The 26,754-nt window shown below is 43.3% G+C and overlaps 1 protein-coding gene across 1 annotated transcript in view; it reads right to left on the bottom strand.

The window, feature by feature from the left end:
- Nucleotides 1–26,754, bottom strand: part of LOC126149995 (protein yellow-like) — a 180,919-nt gene that overhangs the window by 79,773 nt on the left and 74,392 nt on the right. Inside the window, exon 2 of the mRNA XM_049915845.1 lies at nt 2,013–2,362. Coding sequence (XP_049771802.1) covers nt 2,013–2,362 — 350 coding nt within the window. The remainder of the gene's footprint in view (nt 1–2,012; nt 2,363–26,754) is intronic.

Here is a 26,754-nt window from a genome sequence, read left to right as displayed (position 1 = left end):
ACTGCGTGAAGAGTTTGACAGAGCACTGAAAGACCTGAGTCGAAACAAGGCCCCGGGAGTAGACAACATTCCATTTGAACTACTGATGGCCTCGGGAGAGCCAGTCCTCACAAAACTCTACCATCTGGTGAGCAAGATATATGAGACAGGCGAAATACTCTCAGACTTAAAGAAGAATATAATAATTCCAATCCCAAAGAAAGCAGGTGTTGACAGATGTGAAAATTACCGAACAATCAGTTTAATAAGCCACAGCTGCAAAATACTAACACGAATTCTTTACAGACGAATGGAAAAACTGGTGGAAGCCGACCTCAGGGAAGTTCAGTTTGGATTCCGTAGAAACACTGGAACACGTGAGGTAATACTGACCTTACGACTTATCTACGTTTCTAGCATTTGTAGACTTAGAGAAACCTTTTGACAATGTTGACTGGAATACTCTCTTTCAAATTCTAGAGGTGGCAGGGGTAAAATACAGGGAGCGAAAGGCTATTTACAATATGTGCAGAAACCAGATGGCAGTTATAAGAGTCGAGGGACATGAAATGGAAGCAGTGGTTGGGAAGGGAGTAACACAGGGTTGTAGCCTCTCCCCGATGTTATTCAATCTGTATATTGAGCAAGCAGTAAAGGAAACAAAAGAAAAATTCGGAGTAGCTATTAAAATCCAGGGAGAAGAAATAAAAACTTTAAGGTTCGCCGATGACATTGTAATTCTGTCAGAGACAGCAAAGGAGTTGGAAGAGCAGTTGAACGGAATGGACAGTGTCTTGAAAGGAGGGTATAAGATGAACATCGACAAAAGCAAAACGAGGATAATGGAATGTAGTCGAATTAAGTCGGGTGATGCTGAGGGAATTATATTAGGAAATGAGACACTTAAAGTAGTAAAGGAGTTTTGCTATTTGGGGAGAAAAATAACTTATGATGGTCGAAGTAGAGAGGATATAAAATGTAGACTGGCAATGGCAAGGAAAGCGTTTCTGAAGAAGAGAAATTTCTTAACATCGAATATAGATTTAAGTGTCAGGAAGTCATTTCTAAAAGTATTTGTATGGAGTGTAGCCATGTATGGAAGTGAAACATGGAGAATAACTAGTTTGGACAAGAAGAGAATAGAAGCTTTTGAAATGTGGTGCTACAGAATAATGCTGAAGATTAGATGGGTAGAACACATAACTAATGAGGAAGTATTGAATAGGATTGGGGAGAAGAGACGTTTGTGGCACAACTTGACCAGAAGAAGGGATCGGTTGGTAGGACATGTTCTGAAGCATCAAGGGATCACCGATTTAGTATTGGAGGGCAGCGTGGAGGGTAAAAATTGTAGGGGGAGACCAAGAGATGAATACACTAAGCAGATTCAGAAGGATGTAGGTTGCAGTAGGTACTGGGAGATGAAGAAGCTTGCACAGGATAGAGTGGCATGGAGAGCTGCATCAAACCAGTCTCAGGACTGAAGACCACAACAACATCATGGCTATCTGTCACACTTTTGATGCTATTAGGTAAGTGACCAAAGACTTTTGTGGCATCATAATTTACCCGCTTCTGGGCCAAAGTAGGATTGAACCTTGAGTAGTGAAGATCATCAACCAGGCGGTGTGCCCGAGCGGTTCTAGGCGCTAAGCCTGGAACCGCGTGACCACTACGGTCGCAGGTTCGAATCCTGCCTCGGGCTTGGATGTGTGTGATGTCCGTAGGTTAGTTGGGTTTAACTAGTTCTAAGTTCTAGGGGACTAATGACCTCAGCAATTGAGTCCCATAGTGCTCAGAGCCATTTGAGCCACTTGAAGATCATTCTTAAGGTTAAATATAACTTGGGCTCAGAAGGGGGTAAATTATGCTGCCACAAAAGTCTTTTATCACTTACCTAATAGCATGAAAAGTGTGACAAATAGCCATATAGCGTGATGATACTGTAACTGTGGTTGGAATGGAACGGTAGTAGCAGAGACGTCATTTACGTACAGTGAGCGTACAAAGCGGTGCCGAGTGCCGCTACGCACCTTGGCCGGGTCCCTGGGGATGGTGGCCAGCGTGGCCGGGATGCCGTCCTTCCAGCGGGGCACGCTGACGAAGATGCGGTCGCCGTACACGTCGAGCCCCAGCGGGAGCGCGTTGCGGCGCACGTAGCGCCCGGAGGCCGCCATCTGCTGGCGCGCCAGCTCCGACGGGAACTCGAAGTCGATCTGGCGCCACTGGTAGAGGGTGCGCAGCGGCGGCGGGGTCGCCACCCGCGACTGCGTCCAGGGGTCGTCCTGGGACAGCGGCTGGGGGCGCTGGTGGGGCAGCAGCCGCAGGCCCATCGCCGTCAGCGCCGTGATCAGCGGCAGCAGCCGGGACGCACCGGAACCGTCTGTGCAGGGAAGAAGCGAACTGTTGCACAACCGCTGGTACCTGCCACTCGTGATGTTTCTCAAGGGTCCTCATCCTCTAACTGATTTGATGCGGCGCTCCACGCTTTCGTCTCCAGTGTCAGTCTCTTCTGCACCTACATTATACGAAAATATGGAAACGCCGTGAGAAATGCTTGCTTAGACATAAACGCAGATGCTAGCCAAGCGTGCTGGTTGCGCTGTTGTATTTGGCCACGAACGCCACCTGTGCAGTGTGCAGTGTGCAGTGTCTTCATCGCGTTCAGTCGTGGTCAGAATAGTGTTCTTTGTGGTTGTGAGTGAAATATGTCGGAGTTCATTGTGTGAGTGTGTGGATTTTATTTTGTCAAGTTGCACAGTGGATTGATCCAACAAGTACCCTTTGGCTGCTGCAAGAAACAATTTCCACGTCACACTACTACAGATGTCAGACAGACACTCCTAATGTACCAACAAGATCTGCTTTAAAAACAGTCAGCAACAAATATCTTCTGGAGTCGTCCGCTGTAAGGAAAGACACAAAAATATTCTATATTCTTACATAATTAGTGGAATACTTCGGTACTGGAGTATTGTTTGTTAGTATAAGAAAAACATTAAACGAACGAAAAATATTATTTACTGCAAAAGAATTCTGAGAAATCAAGTGAAACTTCTTCTTATAAAATAATAAATTTCCGGGTTCTTTTTGGAACAGTAGATTGCCTCTTATGAATAGGAATGCTATTATTTTACAAAGTATTGAGAGGTTCTTTTCTCCCGTTACTTTTAAGAATGTTATTTACTCTACAGAATAGCTGAGAGCCATGCCTACACAACTTGAATAAGTTTTCTAGGAACGGTCAAGGCTGTCGCGTGAGAAATGTAATAGAGTGTACTATTACAGAGGACAGATGGGGCTCGCATACGCTGTAGCGCACAATACCGTGAGCTGCGATGACTGTTGCCTGTGTCGCTCCCTGCTGACAAATAACACAACTTTTTCTTTCTATCTGGATTCACCTTCGCCAGTCAAACTCTCCCTTTGCCTTGATGAAGTCAAGGATTCCTATCTGCCCCTAGTCTATTGGCGTGGTACCCTGGTCAGATAGCAAGTCCACCGCGATACCACTCAATATTCGCTCACAGGCGTTTAACTGGTACTCTGTCCGTGTTCACACCGCACAATAAGTGTGGTGGCCAACACAGTGAACAATGCTTAATCGCGAGCGACTCAATTTAGAGTATCACTCCGATTCGCTAACGACAGAGGTGCTCTCCCAGTGAGGTACTGAGGAGAGACTTAGTGCCTCGCTCTTTGCGTACACGTACGCGTGCACTTGCTCTCATTACGTGCTCCAAGAGTGCCAACGGAATGGTTCTTTTTTCTGGAAAAGTTACAATGCTATATCATTCACTGTCTTCCCTCACTCCTCTGGCTCTTTGCGTCACAAATAGTTCGCCAATCAGCGTTGCTCTCTTAAACGGGAGAATGACGTTTTGTTTGTCAATGAATGCGCAAATGTGTACCGTGTCCGTTAGGCGTATCCTGTCCTGTGAGAACTCTGTAACTATGCAGTCGGTCTGTCAAAAAATGCGTCTTCTGGGCGCTCCCACACAGTGTAGCGGAATTTGCTTTTAAGGTGAACACAGGGTCATTATCTCATTGCTCTGACAAAAGCTGTCGTCTCTCTGGGTGGTCGTTCCAGCCTAAGTAGGTGTGTGTTGACTCACCCCTCTGGAGGGACGGGCCTCCCAGCGGGCTGGTTGCCTCTTATGGGACCAAACTTCTTAGGTCATCAGTCTGTGCTTGCATTGAGGCATGTTGCTTTCCTTGTACCTTCCGTCTGCTGTACAAAAAATTACAGCCAAACACGTTGGATGTACGAGGTGCATTCAACTTCTAAGGCCTCCGATTTTTTTTCTCCGGACTGGAAAGAGATAGAAACATGCGCATTGTTTTGAAATGAGGCCGCATTCATTGTCAATACGTCCCAGAGATGGCAGCACCGTACGGCAGATGGAAATTTACCGCCAGCGGCGAGAATGAGAACTGTTTTAAATACTTAAAATAGCCACGTTTTCCTTACTTGAACAGCGTGCAATCATTAGTTTTTTGAATTTGCGTGGTGTAAAACCATTTGAAATTCTTCGACAGTTGAAGGAGACATGTGGTGCTGGAGTTATGGATGTGTCCAAAGTGCGTTCGTGGGTGCGACAGTTTAATGAAGGCAGAACATCCTGTGACAACAAATCAAAACAACCTCGGGCTCGCACAATCCGGTCTGACGATGCGATCGAGAAAGTGGAGAGAATTGTTTTGGGGGATCGCAGAATGACTGTTGAACAGATCGCCTCCAGAGTTGGCATTTCTGTGGGTTCTGTGCACACAATCCTGCATGACGACCTGAAAATGCGAAAAGTGTCATCCAAGTGGGTGCCACGAATGCTGACGGATGACCACATGGCTGCCCGTGTGGCATGTTGCCGAGCAATGTTGACGGGCAACAACAGCAGGAATGGGACTTTCTTTTCGTCGGTTGTGACAATGGATGAGACGTGGATGCCAGTTTTCAATCCAGAAACAATGCGCCAGTCAGCTCAATGGAAGCACACAGATTCACCGCCACCGAAAAAATTTTGGGGAACCGCCAGTGCTGAAAAAATGATGGTATCCATGTTCTGGGACAGCGAGGGCGTAATCCTTACCCATTGCGTTCCAAAGGGCACTACGGCAACAGGTGCATCCTACGAAAACGTTTTGAAGAACAAATTCCTTCTTGCACTGCAACAAAAACGTCCGGGAAGGGCTGCGCATGTGCTGTTTCACCAAGACAACGCACCCGCACATCGAGCTAACGTTACGCAACAGTTTCTTCGTGATAATGAATTTGAAGTGATTCCTCATGCTCCCTACTTACCTGACCTAGCTCCTAGGGAGTTTTGGCTTTTTCCAACAATGAAAGACTCTCTCAGTGGCCGCACATTCACCAGCCGTGCTGCTATTGCCTCAGCGATTTTCCAGTGGTCAAAACAGACTCCTAAAGAAGCCTTCGCCGCTGCCATGGAATCATGGCGTCAGCGTTGTAAAAAATGTGTACGTCTGCAGGGCGATTATGTCGAGAAGTAACGCCAGTTTCATCGATTTCGGATGAGTAGTTAATTAGAAAAAAAATCGGAGGCCTTATAACTTGAATGCACCTCGTATTGAGCATTATGTCAAGACTAAAAGCTAACTTGGTTGTATCAGTTTATTCCCATTTCTTACGATTGTTTTACCGTTAAATAAACAGCTACTTACACGTCCTTTGCACTAGCCGCCGTATTGCGATTCTAAACTGTGGTCTTCAGTGACACCAGTAACACTCTACACGGTATTGCCAGTCTAGTACTGTAAGTATTTGCTCCATGGGCCCCTTGCTTAATCTGAGAGGTGGCCTTACTGTCAAGGATTATGTGAGCGTTTTGGCTGATGAGTTACCATCCGTGCTGCCCTTCTCTGGATACGTTCAATATTGCCGGTCAGTCCTAGGTGATATGAGTCCCATACACTTGAGCAGTACCATAACACATGGTGTACAAGTGTTTGGACGCAGTCTCCTTTGTAAACTGGCTGCTTTTTCTCAGTATCTTGCCAATGAACCGGAGTCTGCTACCTGCAATAGCTACAATTGAGCCTATGCGATCGTTCCATTTGATGTCCCGTAGGTTTTTGTGAGAGTTGACTTATTTCAAGTGTGAATAATTGATACTGTAGTCGCTGGCTACTACGTTTGTTTTCGTTTTGTTAAGTGTATAATTTTACGTTTTTGTACGTTTAAATCAAGTTGTCAGGCTCTGCACCAATCTGAAATCTTATCCATGCGATATCTTACTGAATATTTGAGGAGCTTTTTTTCAGACAGTATTTCATTGTACATAAATACATCATTTTCGAGTAGTCTGAGCTAACTTTTAATATTGTCTCTCAGGTCATTAATATAGAACATGAACAAAAAGAGATGCCGTACCGTTCTTGGAGCTTGAAAATACAACTACGTCCGTAGATGACTTCCCATCCAAGGTAACACGTTGCGTACTCCCTGCCGCGAAATGCTCAGCACATTCACAAATATTGTTTGGTGCCTCATATAACTGTACTTTTGTTAACGATTGTTGATGTGGTACTTACTCAACGGGTTTTCGAAGTCTACAAATACCGCATCCTCTGATTACCTTGATCCATGGCTTTCTTATGTAAGAAAAGCACGGAACACCAGCGCCCAAAGCCATGAATAACTTGTTCTACATACTCTACGCTCTGTCCTCCCTTATAGTTTTTGTCCTCTGCGGCTACCTCGAGATCCAGGATAGTTTCTCCTTGATTGTCATTTCCGAATATCCTATCACTCTGAATCTTTTTATACGTGGTGTGTTTCACATATTCTTTTCCCCGTTGACCGTGCGGTGAACCTTCTCTTTTATTTTATTATCTGTCCATTTAATTTTCATCATCGTCTGTAAGACCACGTCTCAAACGCTTGGATTCTCATCTCTTCCTGATATATTATGTATCTAGGAATATACTGTAGTACAGTCACGTGGACATTGGTACACAATAAGCAGCGCTTGTAATCAGTGAAGTGAATAACATGTTTCTTTGAGTTTCACAACTGCAATTAAGAACAAAAACAACTAGAAGTGCACCAGCTGCATGGAATTAATATGCTCGTTTTAAGAAATCAGTCTTCAGTGCCAAATTTAAGATGGCATTTGAATTTTGCTGAATAAATTTTAGGTTTTTACTTTAGTCAACCAACTGAAAATTCGTATACCAGTCCACGACTTCTTAGAAAATACAACGTTACAAGGAAACGGAAATTGTATTTAAATTTTTTCCATTAACTAGCAACATTACTTGCACTTTTCAGTGTCATTTATGCTTCGGAATGTTAATTTCAACAGGCTCGAAGAACATAATTTCGAAACGCAACAGGCCACATTACTCAATCGGCAGTCGATTACCGAACATCACCCTTGTGACTTTTTTGATGATTCCGACATACATCTAGGCACCTGTCGATGTGTGGTGTACAAGTGCAGGAAAGTTCATCCACACAATAACTGTAATGAATTGCCTTTGGTTTCATTGTGTAATCGAGGGTTGTACGCCAACAGCTTCGCTACTGAAAACTCATTAATTAAAAATAAACATAGTAAAGGTTTTATGTGTTTACTTTGTAAGCAAAGGGACCTAATGTATCTCTTGCTTACATGTAAGCTGTGGCTGACCAGTTCTAGGCGCTTCAGTCCGGAACCGCGCTGCTGCTACGGTCGCAGCTTCGAATCCTGCCTCGCGCATGGATGTGTGTAATGTCCTTCGGTTAGTTAGGTTCAAGTAGTTCTAAGTTCTAGGGGACTGATGACCTCAGATGTTAAGTCCCATAGTGCTCAGAGCCATTTTTTGGTTAAGTTACTCGGCGCCGCGTGCGAAGAATATTTAACTGTGGACTTATGTGGATGGTTCAAATGGCTCTGAGCACTATGTATACTTGATCACTAATGACATAGCTGCTGTAAAATTTGGCAAATTATACCGAAATGCTGTCGAACATGATCGAGACTAGTTATGTCTTTCACGATACATCTCCATTAACCATGTTCATTCAGTTATTTGCATTATTTTGGTTACAGTTTGTGTGTCAAGAGTCAATAAGGAAGCTTACAGAGTTACACGCTACCGAAGATGAGATCGTTAGAGAAGGAACGTTTGTTTTGATACAAAACAAGGAATGAAATCGGCCGTTGCCGCGCTGAATAAACCATGTCGGCGTTCGTTTGTCGTGAATGAGAAGATAAAGCAAGACGGCTGAACATAGATTTGAAAACTGCACCTATCAAATAGGGTGCTATGCGAAGAAATGAAAATAATATATATTTTTTTCATATTTCTGTATTTGACGCTACAATGGCCTTGTCAGAGTTTATCACTCCTAGATTTACTCGGACTGATTTAAAGAAACCACGAGGAAGGTAAACCGTATTGGTTTGACCAACATTTCAATATGTTTCTTCTGAAATGCAGATTTGCATCATGTAATACAAGTTGATTAATTTCTAAACTAATGACGCTACACGCTGCAGCATAGCCCAGTATGACATAAAAATCTTGAATTCTTGATTCTCCGTGGTTTTAAGATGCTTATTAAAGCACACCAAAATACCATGAGGTGCATTTGAAATGTTAACTTGCCAAACAGATATTCGGATGCCTAACGCATTTCAGTGACATCTGATAAAGATGAACAAACACATGTATGCACATCGATTTCTACAACGTAACAACTGCACATAAAGGGCGAATATTAATAAAACCGACGAACTCCAGTGATGGATTCCTGACTGAAAATGAAGGAGAAAAGGTCCTACTAACATGTGTCCGGTAATGCATCGTTTCCTCAGTAGATGGTGCTGACGAATGACAGTTCCTCTGAACACGTACGGTGTGTTCCTTGAGCGTTGCAGGCTGTACGACTGACACATCGTACTGTAACGGCTGAATGGCGCGGTATTCAAGTTGGAACGAGCCTAGGTGGTGTTTGTGTGCGGCCAAGCAGATGGAAACGGTCGAGAGGCAGCACGGCTGCACCAAAACAACTACCCTGACAGACACCGACCACGTCACACAACATTTCAAGCCCTTTTTGAGCGTTTGTGTGGGATTGAGTCCTTTCAGACAGGCGAACGTACGGGGATGCGGCATACTGTGGGTACACCAGATTTGGAGAACCGGATGCTACAGGGTATTGGGACGAAGCCCAGTACAAGCTCCAGATTAGTGGCCCGCCGACATGGTGTAAGCCAAAGCACGATTGTGTGTATCCTGCATAACAACAGCTAGTACGCCTATCGCCTGCAACGAGTGCAAGGATTATTAGCAGAGGATTCCCCTCTACGGGAAGGATTTAGCACCAGACCACCACAATTATGGGTTTTTCCGTCTCTTTACCGCCGAAGCAACGCTTACCAGAGCCGGCGCCATCAATCTGCATGATCGTCATCTGTGGGCTACAGACAGTCCTCGGAGAATTGTTGAAGCGCATCATCAGCATCGGTTCACCATTAATGTGTGGGTGGGGATTGTTGACGATGACATACTTGGGCTAGTAAATATTCCACAATGCCTCGACGGAGGAACGTATCTGGTTTTCCTGTGGAATACTCTGTCAGGGATGTGTCTTTGACAATACAACAGGTTATGTGGTCTGCATGACGCAGCACCACCCCATTTCCGCATTACAGTTCGCCGACACCTCAACAACATATTACCCGGACGCTGGATGGGACCTGGAGGCCCTGTAGCATGGCCTGCTAGACACCCGGACTTAAACCGCCTGCATTTTTACCTCCGGGTTCACCTGAAAAGCATTGTGCATGCTGAACTGGTCAACAGTGTGTTCACGACGCCTGTGACGCTATTTGGAGAGAGGCCGGGACGTGCGGAAGTGTGTGATTGTCCATGATGCGACGTTTTAACGCGTGCATTGCATCCTATGGAGGCCACTTTAAACATCTGTTTTGACATGAACGCGATGCAGCTCAATGCTGTGTTACGGGATGATTTGTTCTCTTTGCACACACGCCGTCCGTTTCCGGACACATGTTTGTAGGACCATTTTTCCTCCACTTCGAGTCAGGATCCGTTACTGCGGTTTTTCTGTTGTATTAATACTCAGCCTGTATAATAGTATAAACATAAATCTTCTTGCATCAGGTATCTCCATAGGAATGACGCGCGCATCTGTGTGTGTGTGTGTGTGTGTGTGTGAATTAAAACGATAGGATATGAAATCCCGTCAGTTAAAACGATAGGATATGAAATCCCTCCTGTCTCATAGTATTTTCTGTCGTGAAATGACCATCAAAGACTTTCGAGCTCTTACTGAGGTTTTCCAACCGTCATACTTTCCGCGCATCTGTGATGAATGGGGAGGGAAATGGCTCTGAGCATTATGGGACTTAACTTCTAAGGTCATCAGTCCCCTAGAACTTAGAACTACTTAAACCTAACTAACCTAAGGACATCACACACATCCATGCCCGAGGCAGGATTCGAACCTGCGACCGTAGCGGTCGCGCGGTTCCAGACTGTAGCGCCTAGAACCACTCGGCCACCCCGGCCGGCTAATGGGGAGAGAGAGAGAGAGGAAACGGTACCTGTGCCTAAATTTCCCTATATCGCACACGACAAGCAGGACAAAAGCTGTAAATATAAAAAGGCTTCCGCCAACTTCTCTCCCCATATTTTTGCGATGCGAGTTCATCCTCCGCCTCTAACGATGATGTTAAAAAATCTGTGATCCAAGCCCTGTGTTTGAAGAGCACAGATGTTTTGCAATTAACGTGACCCAGCTCCATATCTATCGGTTAGGTCTATCGTGGTACAAGAACGGGACACGATTCTGACTGGTGTAACCAGTATATTAAGCAGGTTCGGGAGGGGGGGTTGTTGCGGACCGTGTTATGCGAGGACAGATTGCTACTGCTAATAAACGATTTTTTTCTTGGGGGGGGGGAGGGAGAGGAGGGAGGAGTGGTACACCTTGACACCAGTGTAGCAGGCCCGCTCGCTGGCTCCTTGAACCGTCGGGAGACACGTTGCCTCAAGCATCGGCCTTGTTACACACACACACAAAAGAGTTGGCGAGTTCACAATGAGACCGCATCCATAAACAATTTGTATTGTAAACATATTATGGTGTGCTGGGACACAGAAGTTCAGACAGTTTTCTCCTGTCAACATCAAACCTCGATCTTGACATCTTGACTTACGTTTTCAGAGATTTCGCTAAACCATTTTGGGCGACTGCCGAAGTCACTCCATCGACATGAAGAAATAAAAAAATAAATAAAAAAAATGTTCCGCCTCTCCACCCTTTTTCAACAGAGGCGAACTTCCTCCCGCAACAACCCTCCTTATTAATAATGCCGAAACTGCTATCTTGCTGGTAGTTCGACAATTTATGCTTTCATTCCAGCCGGCCGGATTGGCCGTGCGGTTCTAGGCGCTGCAGTCTGGAGCCGAGCGACCGCTACGGTCGCAGGTTCGAATCCTGCCTCGGGCATGGATGTGTGTGATGTCCTTAGGTTAGTTAGGTTTAATTAGTTCTAAGTTCTAGGCGACTGATGACATCAGAAGTTAAGTCGCGTAGTGCTCAGAGCCTTTTGAACTTACATTCAAAGTCTCCAAGTCTGCAGTAATGTGTGGCAGTGCATACCTGGCACTAGTGCCATTTGCTTCCTTTCCTATTGTATTCATTGCTGCCGGTGGAGAGAGATTTACAGTTTCACCTTCCTGTGGGTGGTCCAGGTTTAACATTTTCGCCGTTCCACGATATCTATCTACAAAAGAATAACAATTTCTTATAATGACAGCCAATATAGATTGATTAGAACTGTCCTGTCGTCAGTTACACACCAGTTGCAAACTGTGGTCCTATCCTGAATATTTTTTGCTTCCTCAATCAATCAGACTACATAAAGAGATCAGACAAACATGAATGCAACAGTAAATAATGGATGAGCATCAGGTACGTTACTTGCTTCCTCGGTAAGGAGGATACACCCATAATGACTAGTATGAACACGAATATGTATCTTACTATGCTACGATTACACACAGCCCTCCTGAGGCCCTGTACAGTGCGCAGCGGAGGGTACTTCCTACAGATAACAATCTGTCCCTTTGCTTTTCTTTTCCCTAGTGCGACTGAAGCGCGGGCCGATATTAACAACATCATATTTCCTGTAATAGCTACCCTAAAGACTGGAGTGAGAAAAAGGGACACAAAAAAATGGGTTTACGTGCAAAGGTTTAGGAGACGCCCTACATGTGAACGCCACGCACAAGGTCTTTCCAGCGTCTGCCCAAACTATGGCGAAAAAAGCGCGTTCATCATAGACGGAACACACACTCAGATGACGAAAGGATGTGGAAGGAAATCCGCCATGTCCTTTTCAAAATAACGGAAAACCTAAATCCGGATGGCCGGACAGAGATTTGAAGCGTCGCCCTCCTGAATGCGAGTTCGGAGTGCTAACCATTGCACCACCTCGATCGGTCCAAACTATGGCGTCCTCCTTTCTGCCCTACCGTGGTAATCGTCTTGCTCCTAACTGTTGGTAGCTAATCCGGTCAATATATCTATCTTCTTAAATACTAGTAAGATTAGTAGTACACTCCTGGAAATGGAAAAAAAGAACACATTGACACCGGTGTGTCAGACCCACCATACTTGCTCCGCACACTGCGAGAGGGCTGTACAAGCAATGATCACACGCACGGCACAGCGGACACACCAGGAACCGCGGTGTTGGCCGTCGAATGGCGCTAGCTGCGCAGCATTTGTGCACCGCCGCCGTCAGTGTCAGCCAGTTTGCCGTGGCATACGGAGCTCCATCGCAGTCTTTAACACTGGTAGCATGCCGCGACAGCGTGGACGTGAACCGTATGTGCAGTTGACGGACTTCGAGCGAGGGCGTATAGTGGGCATGCGGGAGGCCGGGTGGACGTACCGCCGAATTGCTCAACACGTGGGGCGTGAGGTCTCCACAGTACATCGATGTTGTCGCCAGTGGTCGGCGGAAGGTGCACGTGCCCGTCGACCTGGGACCGGACCGCAGCGACGCACGGATGCACGCCAAGACCGTAGGATCCTACGCAGTGCCGTAGGGGACCGCACCGCCACTTCCCAGCAAATTAGGGACACTGTTGCTCCTGGGGTATCTGCGAGGACCATTCGCAACCGTCTCCATGAAGCTGGGCTACGGTCCCGCACACCGTTAGGCCGTCTTCCGCTCACGCCCCAACATCGTGCAGCCCGCCTCCAGTGGTGTCGCGACAGGCGTGAATGGAGGGACGAATGGAGACGTGTCGTCTTCAGCGATGAGAGTCGCTTCTGCCTTGGTGCCAATGATGGTCGTATGCGTGTTTGGCGCCGTGCAGGTGAGCGCCACAATCAGGACTGCATACGACCGAGGCACACAGGGCCAACACCCGGCATCATGGTGTGGGGAGCGATCTCCTACACTGGCCGTACACCACTGGTGATCGTCGAGGGGGCACTGAATAGTGCACGGTACATCCAAACCGTCATCGAACCCATCGTTCTACCATTCCTAGACCGGCAAGGGAACTTGCTGTTCCAACAGGACAATGCACGTCCGCATGTATCCCGTGCCACCCAACGTGCTCTAGAAGGTGTAAGTCAACTACCCTGGCCAGCAAGATCTCCGGATCTGTCCCCCATTGAGCATGTTTGGGACTGGATGAAGCGTCGTGTCACGCGGTCTGCACGTCCAGCACGAACGCTGGTCCAACTGAGGCGCCAGGTGGAAATGGCATGGCAAGCCGTTCCACAGGACTACATCCAGCATCTCTACGCTCGTCTCCATGGGAGAATAGCAGCCTGCATTGCTGCGAAAGGTGGATATACACTGTACTAGTGCCGACATTGTGCATGCTCTGTTGCCTGTATCTATGTGCCTGTGGTTCTGTCAGTGTGATCATGTGATGTATCTGACCCCAGGAATGTGTCAATAAAGTTTCCCCTTCCTGGGACAATGAATTCACGGTGTTCTTATTTCAATTTCCAGGAGTGTATGTATCTTCTTAAATACTAGTAAGATTAGTAGTATTTGGCATATGTTGCTACAGTTATCGTAAAATTTCATTCAGAAGAGGATAGGAGATTTATGTCTATACGTTTAATTTACTGTGGAACGTTTATGAGTTTCAACTTCCGGCTTCCTGCGATTTATGACGTAGACGGGCAGAGCCGACGACCAATGACGCAACTATCGCCCTATGGGTCACGTGCTGTTACCTCCGCCCTGATAATGGGATTTGCCGCAAGCTATATAGGGGAACTACGTCAATCTGAATCAGGAGTATGTAGAGAAGGCTTTGAAATCACTGCTCCTCAATAACAGACAAGCGTCATCACTATCGACCCAACTCATTCAAAAAATGGTTCAAATGGCTCTGAGCACTATGGGACTTAACTGCTGTGGTCATCAGTCCCCTAGAACTTGGAAGTACTTAAACCTAACTAACCTAAGGACATCACACACATCCATGCCCGAGGCAGGATTCGAACCTGCGACCGTAGAGGTCGCGCGGTTCCAGACTGTAGCGCCTAGAACCGTTCGGCAACTCATTCAAACAACGAGAGGCTTAAGATCCGGGAAACGCTACAGAAAAACCAAGCGCTTCTAACCCCGAAAAGTGACGTAAATGTAAAAGAGGTTAATTTTATCTCAGTGAGCTTAACTGAAAACGTAACATCATACATGTATACTTTCACTGAATTTCTTTTCGTACCGTTTCGGTTACCGTGCATAAATGTTCTGAGTTGTGTTAATTGTTACCCAATAAGTATCGGCTCCACTGCTCGGAGCCATCTCAAAGGGAAAACAATTAAGTAAAAATGAGAAGCTGTTATCGAGGGCGGTATAAATATCGTTTCTTTGCCCGTGTCTATGAAGGCAATTTAGCGGTATTGAAAAGCTTACCTTCTTTTACTCTGCTGCAGACTTAGCTGTGACTATACATTTTCTTCGTCTATGTGCCCTCCTGTATTTCGTTCTGGTGCGGACGACTATCGGAGAAAGAGTCCGCAGCTCGTGGTCTAGTGAATAGCGTTGCTGCCTCTGGATCACGATGTCCTGGGTTCGATTCCCGGCCGGGTTGGGGATTTTCTCTGCCCGGAGACTGGGTGTTAGTGTTGTACTCAACTTTCCATCATCGTCATATGTGACTGTTGCTAGATAGGAATGCGTAAAAAAATTGGACTGTGTAAAAATTGGGACTTTGTACGGGCGCTGATGACCGCGCAGTTCAGCGCCCCACAAACCAAACATCATCGTCATCATCATTTATCGGAGAAAGAGAGTGTCTTCGTCTATTTTTTGATATAAGATTGTGACACAAGCACACTTGTATGGAAGAAGAAACTGTTAAGTAAGCATATTCATGGATTGAACCTGCTCGTAGGACGAACTCCTGTATCCACTGTCTGTGAGACAGTGACTTGAGGGGCACCATCATTGAATAGATCGCGACACAAAGGAATTACCAGGTGTAGCTGCTAGTGGACGTTGATTTACATCAGTGAGGAAAGTTGAAAACTTGTGCCGCACAGTAGATAATCGGTTGCTATTGTGATACACTGAGGTGACTGCTTGGTATCCTTTAAGCAGCTTTTCACACTTGCTGAAGTAAACGCAGTGCTGGTACAGATTTACTAAATCAGATATACAGTGCACTAACATTTACAGCAAACCTTACAGAGAAACACATTTAAAAAAAAGGGACCCAAGAAGATTTTAGTTCCATGTTGGGTTATTAACTTGTAGTGACGGAAGGGTATCCGACGACAAAAATATGTGCTAGCTGGAGCATTGCTCAGAAAAGTCTTAATAACAACGACACTAAGAACAATAAAGTTTCACCAGTTCAACCAAACGAGTACCTTATTGATTAATATGATGCGCTCCTATTCTCGAGGAGGTACAGTCAAATCTCTGCCAGAACATTGCCCGCATCTCGTGGTCGTGCGGTAACGTTCTCGCTTCCCACGCCCGGGTTCCCGGGTTCGATTCCCGGCGGGGTCAGGGATTTTCTCTACCTCGTGATGGCTGGGTGTTGTGTGCTGTCCTTAGGTTAGTTAGGTTTAAGTAGTTCTAAGTTCTAGGGGACTGATGACCACAGCAGTTAAGTCCCATAGTGCTCAGAGCCATTTGAACCATTTTGAACCAGAACATTCTGACTAAACAACAACTCTTCCTTCTATATCAATGGTCAGTTGCGTTAGTTCTTCATTTCTAGTTACGCCGATCTTGACAAGACGCTGGACATATATTTTCCTGTGTTCTTCGCCTATTCGACCATTAGTGTGTGCACGGTATTGCAGTACCTGTGTTGTTCAGAAATACGACGCTATGTTCCTTCAGATGTGCATGCGTGTCCCGGTTCGGCACAAATTTGCATTCCGTCGTTCCATTACACAGCTGTTCGTTGTCCATATTCGTAGCTGCGAATACATTTCATGTATTAGTGTGTGTTTCGTCATCCTACCCCATCCCCATAGCCGAGATTGTTAAAGCTACAGTGACTTTCTACCAGGAGGACATCGTTCGAAATAATGAGTACATATCCTAACCCAGAAAAGTCTGGGAAGCAGGAGAAGAAGAGGTGGTGTAGGTTTTCTGATCACCATGTTGTGCACATTTGTTCTGTTGTAAATCACGAACTTTTCCATGGTCTCTCATGAAGTGGAAACACGTGAAACTATTGATAGTAATATATCCGTGTGATGTTAATATTACCACCACGTTGGAGCTATCAGAGAGGAGTAATATAAGTGGCAGTTCTCGTTTTTGTCCTCTATCTTTTTAGCATCTTCTTAATCATCCATAATAACACTACACTGTGCAAGAACTCATCAAATCAACAAGACGACACGAATACTGACCTGTCAAACATATCCGAAGTCAGACGAGCGACCTTACCTCAGCACTATAGTACGCCGTACACGAACAGCTCTCAGAAGTAGTCACAATATGAGGTTCTATATGACAGGGAACCGCATGGATTTTTCGTTCAAAAATCTCTTGCATGCGCTGCATCAGTTGTTACCCAGAAAATCTGTGCGGCAAAGGCTGCCATATCTTCATTCATCAAACGGGGTCACTTCGCGCACCAATAGAAAGCAGCGAACAAGTTGCACCTCGAAACTTGGGCAAGGCTAGTGGTTCGTCGGACCAATGAGAAGTCCGCAGTCGCAGCACGGAGCAGGAAAACGGCCGTGCTACAGTTTTCCTCGTTCGCCAGCTCTCGCAACGCAACTTGTTTCTTAATACGCTGCCACGTAAGAACGAGTTTTCCCAAACGACTTTCTCTGGAAGCAGTTGCCGTTAACTCAGAAACGTTACTTATAGTTGAACCAGTTTAATGTCAGATGACACATTGACCGATGGAGCAACAAATCGTTTCAAACCACAAAAAAATGCCTTTTTTAAAAAAAAAGGTTGTAGTCTTCGTACTTGATCCATTCAGCCAAATGAAATATTAAGTGACTTCGAGGAACTACAGAAAAATCTGTGTCAGTATGGGCAGACAGGTAACCTAATCGTGGTTCAAATGTAACTCAGTTTTAAAGAATTTAATACAGTTAAATGAGTCATGAATAGAAGCTAAAACCACACGAATAAAAGCAGAAGCAACGTTAGATTGCAGCGAACTCGAAATGGAAGCCCCTCTGTTAAAATTGACCTTACTGTACTCTATAAACTTAGTAGTTACATAAAAACTATTTGTTCGAATCGCTTTTTGCGATTGTTTTGCACAGAAGAGGAAGTAGAGGAACCGCAGTATTATCTGCGTCTACACCCGCACTCTGGGAACCCCGTGAAGTGCAAGGCAGAGCTATGTCCCACTGTACCATTTATTAGGGCTTTTTGCCATTCGATTCACGTATGGATCGCGGAAAGATTGATTGCTTAAATCCCTCTGTGCATACTATAATTGATCTAATCTTGTCCTCACGACCTCTATCGGAACGATACGTAGGTCGTGGTAGTATATTCCTAGAGTCATCATTTATAGCCAGTTCCTGAAACTTTGTAAGTAGACTTTCTCAGGATTGTTCCCCACTATATTCAAGAATCTACCACTTCAGTTCTTTCAACATCTCTGTGCCACTCCCCCACAGCTCAAACAAATCTTTGATGATTCGTCTTGCTTTTGTCTACATACGTTCAATATCCCCTGCTAGTCCTATTTGGTATGGGTCCCACATACTTGAGTAATATTCTAAGATGGGTGAGCCAAATGATTTGTAAGCGATCTTCTTTCTACAGAGATTGCATTTCCGTAGTAGACTGCCAATAAACGGAAGTCTACCACCTGTTATGTCTCTGTGATCGTCCCATTTCATGTCCCTACTAAGTGTTACACCCAGGTATTTGTATGAGTGTACTGACTTCAACTGTGATTCATTGATATTATTTTCATAGGATACTAAGATTTTTCGTTTTCCACCACTTTGATATGTTATCAAGGTATGAATAAATATTTGTGCAACTTCGTTCAGACTGTATTTCATCATAGATAGCCGCCCGCGGTGGTCTAGCGGTTCTAGGTGCTCAGTCCGGAACAGCGCGACTGCTACGGTCGCAGGTTCGAATCTTGCCTCGGGCATGGATGTGTGTGATGTCCTTAGGTTAGTTAGGTTTAAGTAGTTCTAAGTCCTACGGGACTGATGACCACAGATATTAAGTCCCATAGTGCTCAGAGCTATTTGAACCATCATCATAGATAATTGCATCATCTGCAAGAAGTCCGAGACTATCATCAATATTGGCCGCAAGGTGGTAATATACAACATGAACTGCAAGGGACCCAACTCACTTCCCTGAGGTACACCCGAAATTACTTCTGTATCTGTCGGTCACTCTGCATCCAAGAGCCGTCCGCTGTGGCCGAGCGGTTCTAGGCGCTTCAAGATGGAACCGCGCTGCTGCTGCGGTCGCAGCTTCGAATCCTGCCTCGGGCGTGGATGTGTCTGATGTCCTTAGCGTAGTTTGGTTTAAGTAGTTCTAAATTTAGGGGACTGATGACCTCCGACGTTAAGTTCCATAGTGCTTAGAGCCATTTAAACCATTTTTTTGGATCCGAGACGACATGCTGAATCCTCCCTACGAAAAAATCCTCAATCCAGTCACACATTTCGTCCGATATCCTGTGTGTTGGTACTTTTGATAAGCGAAGGTGTGGTACAGGTCAAATGCTTTTCTGAAATCGAGAAATACTACACGTTTCTGACAGCCTTTGATGCAAGGGTTTCAGCCTGTCACATGAGAAAAGTGCGAGTTCAGTTTCACATGATTTATGTTTTCGAAATCCATGCTAGTTGACACGGAAGTGGTCGTTCTATTCGAAATACCTCATAATGTTTGAGCTCAGAATATGTTATAAGATTCTACGACAAATGGGTGTCAAGGATGTTGGACGGTAGTTTTTTGGATGACTTCTGCTACACTTCCTGTAGACAGGTGTGACCTATGCTTTCTTCCAGCTACGGGGTACGGTATTTTGTTCGAGGGATGTACGATAGATTGTAGTGAATAGAGAGGCTAAGTGATTCGTGGGCATGGAGTGTGATAGGGATTTAATCGGGCCCTGGTGCTTTGTTCAGTTTCAACGATTTCAGCCGTTTCTCAACGCCACTGACACTCATATCTTTTTCAGACATCTTTTCAGTGGCACGAGAACTAAATTGGAACAATTCAACCGCGCGGGATTAGCCGAGCGGTCTCAGGTGCTGCAGTCCTGGACTGTGCGGCTGGTCCCGGCGAAGGTTCGAGTCCTCCCTCGGGCATGAGTGTGTGTGTTTGTCCTTAGGATAATTTAGGTTAAGTAGTGTGTAAGTTTAGGGACTGATGACCTTAGCAGTTAAGTCCCATAAGATTTCACACACATTTGAACATTTGGAACAATACTCGTGGGTTTTCCTTTGTAGAGGAATATTTAAAACAGAGTTAAGCGTTTCTGCTTTTACTTTGCGAATCTCAATTTCAGTTCCGGTCTTGTTCATGAGTGGACGCTAACTTTGATGCCTTTACATATGACCAGAATTTCTTTGAGTTTTGCGAAAGATCTTTCGATAACATTCTGCTACGGTAGTCATTGTAGGCTTCACGTATTGCCCTCCTGTCTGCCAAGCGCGTTTCATTCAACATATTTCTATATATAGACCTACGCTGTGATTTGTACCTATTATGCAGTAGAAGTGGGTCCACAGCATTCGTGAAGTCTTTAAAGGAAATCATTCCGCTTTTAGTTGTTAAAACATTATTTATTGCAACTACAATTTCGACACGTCGTTATTTTCATGTATTCCGAAAACATAACATCTTTGCACTTCGTAGCTCATACTCTTTGTACGTTTACATTTTAGCTGCTTTTATGACCCATTTACCACTCCTGCTACATGAAATTTAAACTTAATTGTTTACATAATTATTTCACCGGCATTCTAACCTGAATGGTGTACGGAACAGCAAATAATTTCACACCAGCACATGCAAATGCTCACACAGAGCATGACACAGCTTCTTATTATTGAGTGGATTACAACATCCCACATAAGTAACTTTGAAATGTTCACCTTCAACCTTTGTCTATTTCATAATTACTGTATTATAAATAATGTTTTAACAGCAAAAAGCAGAATGATTTCAGTTAAAGTATTATGCAGTAGTCTCTATTTCGTTAGAAGTTTCTTATCAGTAACTGTCTACCACAGAGGATCTCTACCATCATTAATTGTTCAACTAGGTTCGTATATATCGAGTGCATGGTCAAATTTTCTTTTAAACCTGAGCTATAGCTCCTGTCCTGAGCTATTTTCCTGTTTATTCACCGCATGTAAATAGAGATGAAAGGAACAGAAATTAGTCTAAAAATAAATTAATGCTAAGGAAGGCGAAGCCAGGCGATAAGGTGGATCCTTGTTACATTCTACGTTGAGAACGCAGCGGCCGGCACTGGTGGCCGAGCGGTTCTAGGCGCTACAGTCTGGAACAGCGCGACCGCTACGGTCGCAGGTTCGAATCCTGCCTCGGGCATGGGTGTGTGTGATGTCCTTAGGTTAGATAGGTTTAAGTAGTTGTAAGTTCTAGGGGACTGATGAACTCAGAAGTTAAGTCCCATAGTGCTCAGAGCCATTTGAACCATTTGAGAACGCAGCATATACTGCACAGGTAAGATATCAAGTGCCAAATCTGTAATTCGTAACAGATAAGTAAAATCTAAAGGACGTAGTTCTAATGTATGTGTATTTAGGGTCAATCGTTTCTCTCTGTTATCAGAGATACCCTAGATTAAACAATACACGTATTTAGAGTTCAATTTAAACTGGTTAATATAATTCACGCACGACTTACATACACTACGTCAACATTGAAATTCCCCAGGAAAATGCTTAAGCTCCTTGAAGTAACTGTGGGTGTAAGAAAAGATAATGCTTATGTTCAGTCTGACGGATACGTTTCTTAGAAATATAACAAGATTGTGAAACGAAAAACTGAAAACTACTAACAATAATCTAAGGAAAATAAATGAAGTATTGAAATAAAGGGTTTAACTTCGCAGGTGACTTGAATGTATACGCTGAAAATCTATTAGATGTGTAAACATAAATATCATAGGAGAGACAGCCTGAAAACACCACATTTACATCATTATTTGGTATACGAAATATTGGTCGAAAAAGATACTTTCAAAAGTATAGACAACTAGGGGAGGTAATCGAAAAACAAGGCATTTCAAGCATCAGTAGTAGATGGAAGGACACATGGATTGGAAGCAGCATATTTAATATACGTAGTACACGTAAGAATACTTATTAGAAAAGGAGCACCTCTAAAAGGGAATATTAAGTGTTGCAGCGCTCTTGGGGTTGCTGACAAGGGGTGGTTATATTCTTTCCCATGGCAGATTTTTGTCTTCAATGGCCTAGATGTCAACGAGTCATTGAACTTTGGTGAACTTCTTATAAATTCGCGTGTTGTCAGTAGATACCCTCAACTAACAGGAAGAACACTTTGTAGAATAGTTTTCACCTGTAGGTAGTTTTTTGTGTACCAGTCATTCTCTGGGTAAAAGCGGGCTGTTCGGGTACTGACCCATTGCAGAGTGTGGTAGTTTTCACCCAAATACCAGACGAAATGATAAGTGGGCATAGCAAGTCCCGTTTCTTGTAAATTGCAGTATCATACGTACACGCTTTGCGACTGCAAGAGAATGCACATCGCTATCGTTTTCGGCATCTCCACAAGAGGGACTCTTGGAATGGTAATCCTGTACCGGTGATGTTAACGTGCTCTAGAGTTAGGTTACGCACTTTCTACTCGACAGTCGTAAATATTCTCAACAACTCCTTCTAAAAAAATCAACATTGCTTTCGGGAACAGAGATTACTATCCAGCTCTTATTACACAATTAAGTCTCTTTCTCTCCAAAATACTCTGGACATCTAGTTGGACTCTATGTTGCTTAACTGCCTAAAACTCTGACGAATGTTCATGTTTATGTGATCTACAGAGGGTGCACAAAAATATGGAAACACCAAAACCATTAACGCATTACAGTGTGTAACCTTCCCCTCACTTATCGACCTTAATGACAGTGAAAAATTAAACCGCGTGTACCTAATGGAAATTTGGGAAAAGCAATCGTCACCGAAGTTAATCTGTCGGTAAAGAGGGAGAAAGGGTTACATCTAAATGAAAGGAAAAATGCAAATGAAATTGGTGGAAATTAATTTTGAGAAAAGGGTAAAATTAATAAAGAAAGTAAATGTGTGGTCATCACATTAACAATTAATTGGCGTTAATTAGATATTTGAGATTTGGGGAAAATTACAGTCGCCAGTCCTATGGATAACTACTATAATAACTGAAAAAGAAATGTTATTGCACATATAATTAGCACTAAAAGCGTGGCAACTGAAGGTTGACACGTGTTGTGTGAAAACTGAAAGTTTGTCAGAAGTAATAAATTTCGCTACACTCTGACTTAATTTAGCAAAAGAATTAATAAAACTGGAAAATTGAAAGTTAGTTTAGTGATTGAAATTAATAGTGATATTTGTTTCTGAAGCACTAAGAAATTCAGTAAAATAAGGTTAGTCTTGGGCTACAACAATCATTTCAAAGGCTACTTGAATCTACGCAATTTAGAAATAAGAGATTTAACTTTGAACTTGAATGAAATGATTCTGAACAATTAACAATAGTAACATTTAGTACATACCAAGCTAAGCTGCAGTCACAGGTAAGCTAAAATATGCTAACAAAACTCGCACTCTTAATTTGTGCTTGTGTACTCTAAATATTGTAGCCAGCTATGAATACCTTAACTGAACTTTGAAATTAAAGCAGTGAAATGGAAAGATATTACTTTAATGCTGGCGTCTGAATTTCAACGACACTTGGGTTCATTTTGGAAAAGGAAGAGACTCTGCTTGGTAATGCAATTGGGACAATGAACAACAAAGGTTCATGCTAAGTTGCTGTAATTTTGTGATGCAACAATTTTAAATGCTGAGGTCTGCCATACATTTCTAAAACTTGACGTGCTTCCAGTCTTCCTTGTTGGTTGATTGAAGGTTTGAAGCCGTCGATTGAGGAGGTGGCGACAGTCACTCATTGTCGGCCGTCGCTGTTGCAGAAGCTGGATGTTGGCGCGCCTTCTTCTCGACACGGTCACCATGCGAAACAGGCTCTAGATGTGCGCCAGCTAATGCTTCCCCTCCGCGACACCGTGTCAGAAACTATCATAGCAAGTCGAGCGCAACTACATGCTACCAAACCCCGAAAGTGCGGCAACTCGCGGCAGCGTCACACAACACCCCTGCTCCACCGCCCTACTCCAGCCAGACTCTGCTCTGCCCGCCCTCCATGCGGCAGAGTTAACACTACCAAAGATCCTAAACACTTTGGTTCTCCACATGACCTATCGATGTAATATTTCGATAGCATAGTTTTCTCTAAGCCAGACCCAGCGTAAAAATACAAATAATATTTACAAAACAAACCAATTATACATCGACATAAATGCATAAATATATATATACAAACAGTAAAACAATTACAATATATTAAGACACAGAAATGTCATATCTTCAGGTAACAAAATAAGGAAAAAAATTATAGTACAATAGATGGAAATAGGAGGATATGCATTTCCGGCGTTACATGTGCCCCACATTGTCTGAGGATGTTCGTGTAACCTAAACAGACTCAGTAAATGTCCCAAAAAGAAAAGAAACAGTGGAAATGCATATGCTCAAAACATCAAGAAAATTTAGCATTAGGCGAATTAACCATAAACCAATTTTTAGGCCATAATAAATGAGTGGAGAAACTCCTAACCTTATTCCACTCTGTCATCTGTCACAATAGAAAACAGGTTGACAACATATTAAAATTCATAGAAAACATAGAAAATGGTTTAGCTATCCAAAAAATCAAAATTCCTAACAACACCAAGAAATGGAATACTATTTACAAAATTAATCAGAGTTTATGGTCATAGATTAGATTAGATTAGATTAGATTAATACTAGTTCCATGGATCATGAATACGATATTTCGTAATGATGTGGAACGAGTAAAAATTTCCAATACATGACATAATTAAGTTAATTTAACAACATACTTAAGTTAATATAACAAATTTTTCATTTTTTTGTGTTTTTTTTTATTTTTTATATATATTTTTTAAGTTTATATCTAAAAATTCCTCTATGGAGTAGAAGGAGTTGTCATTCAGAAATTCTTTTAATTTCTTCTTAAATACTTGTTGGTTATCTGTCAGACTTTTGATACTATTTGGTAAGTGACCAAAGACTTTAGTGCCAGTATAATTCACCCCTTTCTGTGCCAAAGTTAGATTTAATCTTGAATAGTGAAGATCATCCTTTCTCCTAGTATTGTAGTTATGCACACTGCTATTACTATTGAATTGGGTTTGGTTGTCAATAACAAATTTCATAAGAGAGTATATATACTGAGAAGCTACTGTGAATATCCCTAGATCCTTAAATAAATGTCTGCAGGATGATCTTGGGTGGACTCCAGCTATCATCCTGATTACACGGTTTTGTGCAATAAATACTTTATTCCTCAGTGATGAATTACCCCAAAATATGATGCCATATGAAAGCAACGAGTGAAAATAGGCGTAGTAAGCTAATTTACTAAGATGTTTATCACCAAAATTTGCAATGACCCTTATTGCATAAGTAGCTGAACTCAAACGTTTCAGCAGATCATCAATGTGTTTCTTCGAATTTAATCTCTCATCAATGAACACACCTAAAAATTTGGTAATATTCTACCTTAGCTATATGCTTCTGATTAAGGTCTATATTTATTAATGGCGTCATACCATTCACTGTACGGAACTGTATGTACTGTGTCGTATCAAAATTCAGGTAGATCAAAACACGCAAATTAATAAATAATTACATAGAATGCACATTTTTATATAATCTTTTGATAATTAATATTCTTGTCATGAGAGTCCACTTAACGCTAAACAAGAAAATAATACACAGTAGATAAAAAAACATAAATATTGACAGCAGAATTCTTTCACGCCAGCTGTCCGGGAAGAAAAACAACTCCGCCTTCCGTACCCACAAGTACAAAGAATACCGAGAGCGGCACAAGAGCCGACAGCGGCTCCGCCTCGCCAGTACTGTTGCGCCCGCCTGTGCGGCACGCTTGATCTCACTCGCCTGTGTAACGGCATTTCAAGAACGGCCGTTTCACTGAATTCTTTCGGACAAACTCACTCCCGCGTAATCTCAAGGAGTCCATTAATACTATCACAGTGGATAACTCAACACTGTCCACCGTCACACGCATGTACTAGCCTGAAACTTAAAACAGCGTCTAAGTACATCGGCAATGACTATTAAACACATATTCACGAAATCTTACAGCTAGTTACAAAATCATATTTACATTCCTTAATCTACTGTGACTCAGCTGAAAACTTAAGCTAGCAGCTTGGATTTTTCAACTGATTAATAATCAGTTACTCTTAAATCATATAATCCTAATTAATTACTTACTAATTGCAACTCCCTTAATGACCTCTTGGTCCAGCAAAAGCATGGCAACATGGCAAATCCTTAAATCGTATACTCTATATTTACATACTGTACAAATTACCCATTCTGTGGTATTAATTCATCCTTGGTTGGTACAATTTCAAGTCTACAATGTTCCGTATACCTTTTCTAGAGCTTGGATACTCTAAGCAATAAGCATTTGTGTGAGGTATACCAATGACTTTATATGGTCCATTATAAACAAACTTTAGAGATTTCATTGTCTATTTCACTCGATTTCTCAAGAGCTTCTACAAGTACTAAGTCTCCAATTGCAAACTTAGCAAAACGCGTTTTAGCGTCATGACGACGTATGCGAGCATCGGCTTTTAGCTTCATTACTTCTCGCAAACGATCTTTTTTCACACCAATACTAATGTCAATCCGTGGAGGGAATTTTATTATCTCTTCCACTAAACTTTTACTTCTGTCATCCAACAGGATTTCCTCTGGAGAAAATCCCGTAGATTCATGTCTCAAGGTGTTCATAATTCTCTCAAATACTGCTACATATTTGCCCCATGCCCTTTGGTGTGATGGCAATAGGTACGGCCAAGTCGGCCTAGCTCGCGCATGTACCTCTCAGCGGGATTTCCAGCCGGACAGTAAGCTGAAATATGGATCACTTTGACTCCATTACTTGCCATGCCTTCATTCCACAACTTAGA

The sequence above is a fragment of the Schistocerca cancellata genome, chromosome 2, assembly GCF_023864275.1.
Source record: "Schistocerca cancellata isolate TAMUIC-IGC-003103 chromosome 2, iqSchCanc2.1, whole genome shotgun sequence".
Classification (NCBI taxonomy): Eukaryota; Metazoa; Arthropoda; class Insecta; order Orthoptera; family Acrididae; genus Schistocerca; species Schistocerca cancellata.
This window is presented reverse-complemented; position numbering and strand designations above follow the sequence as displayed.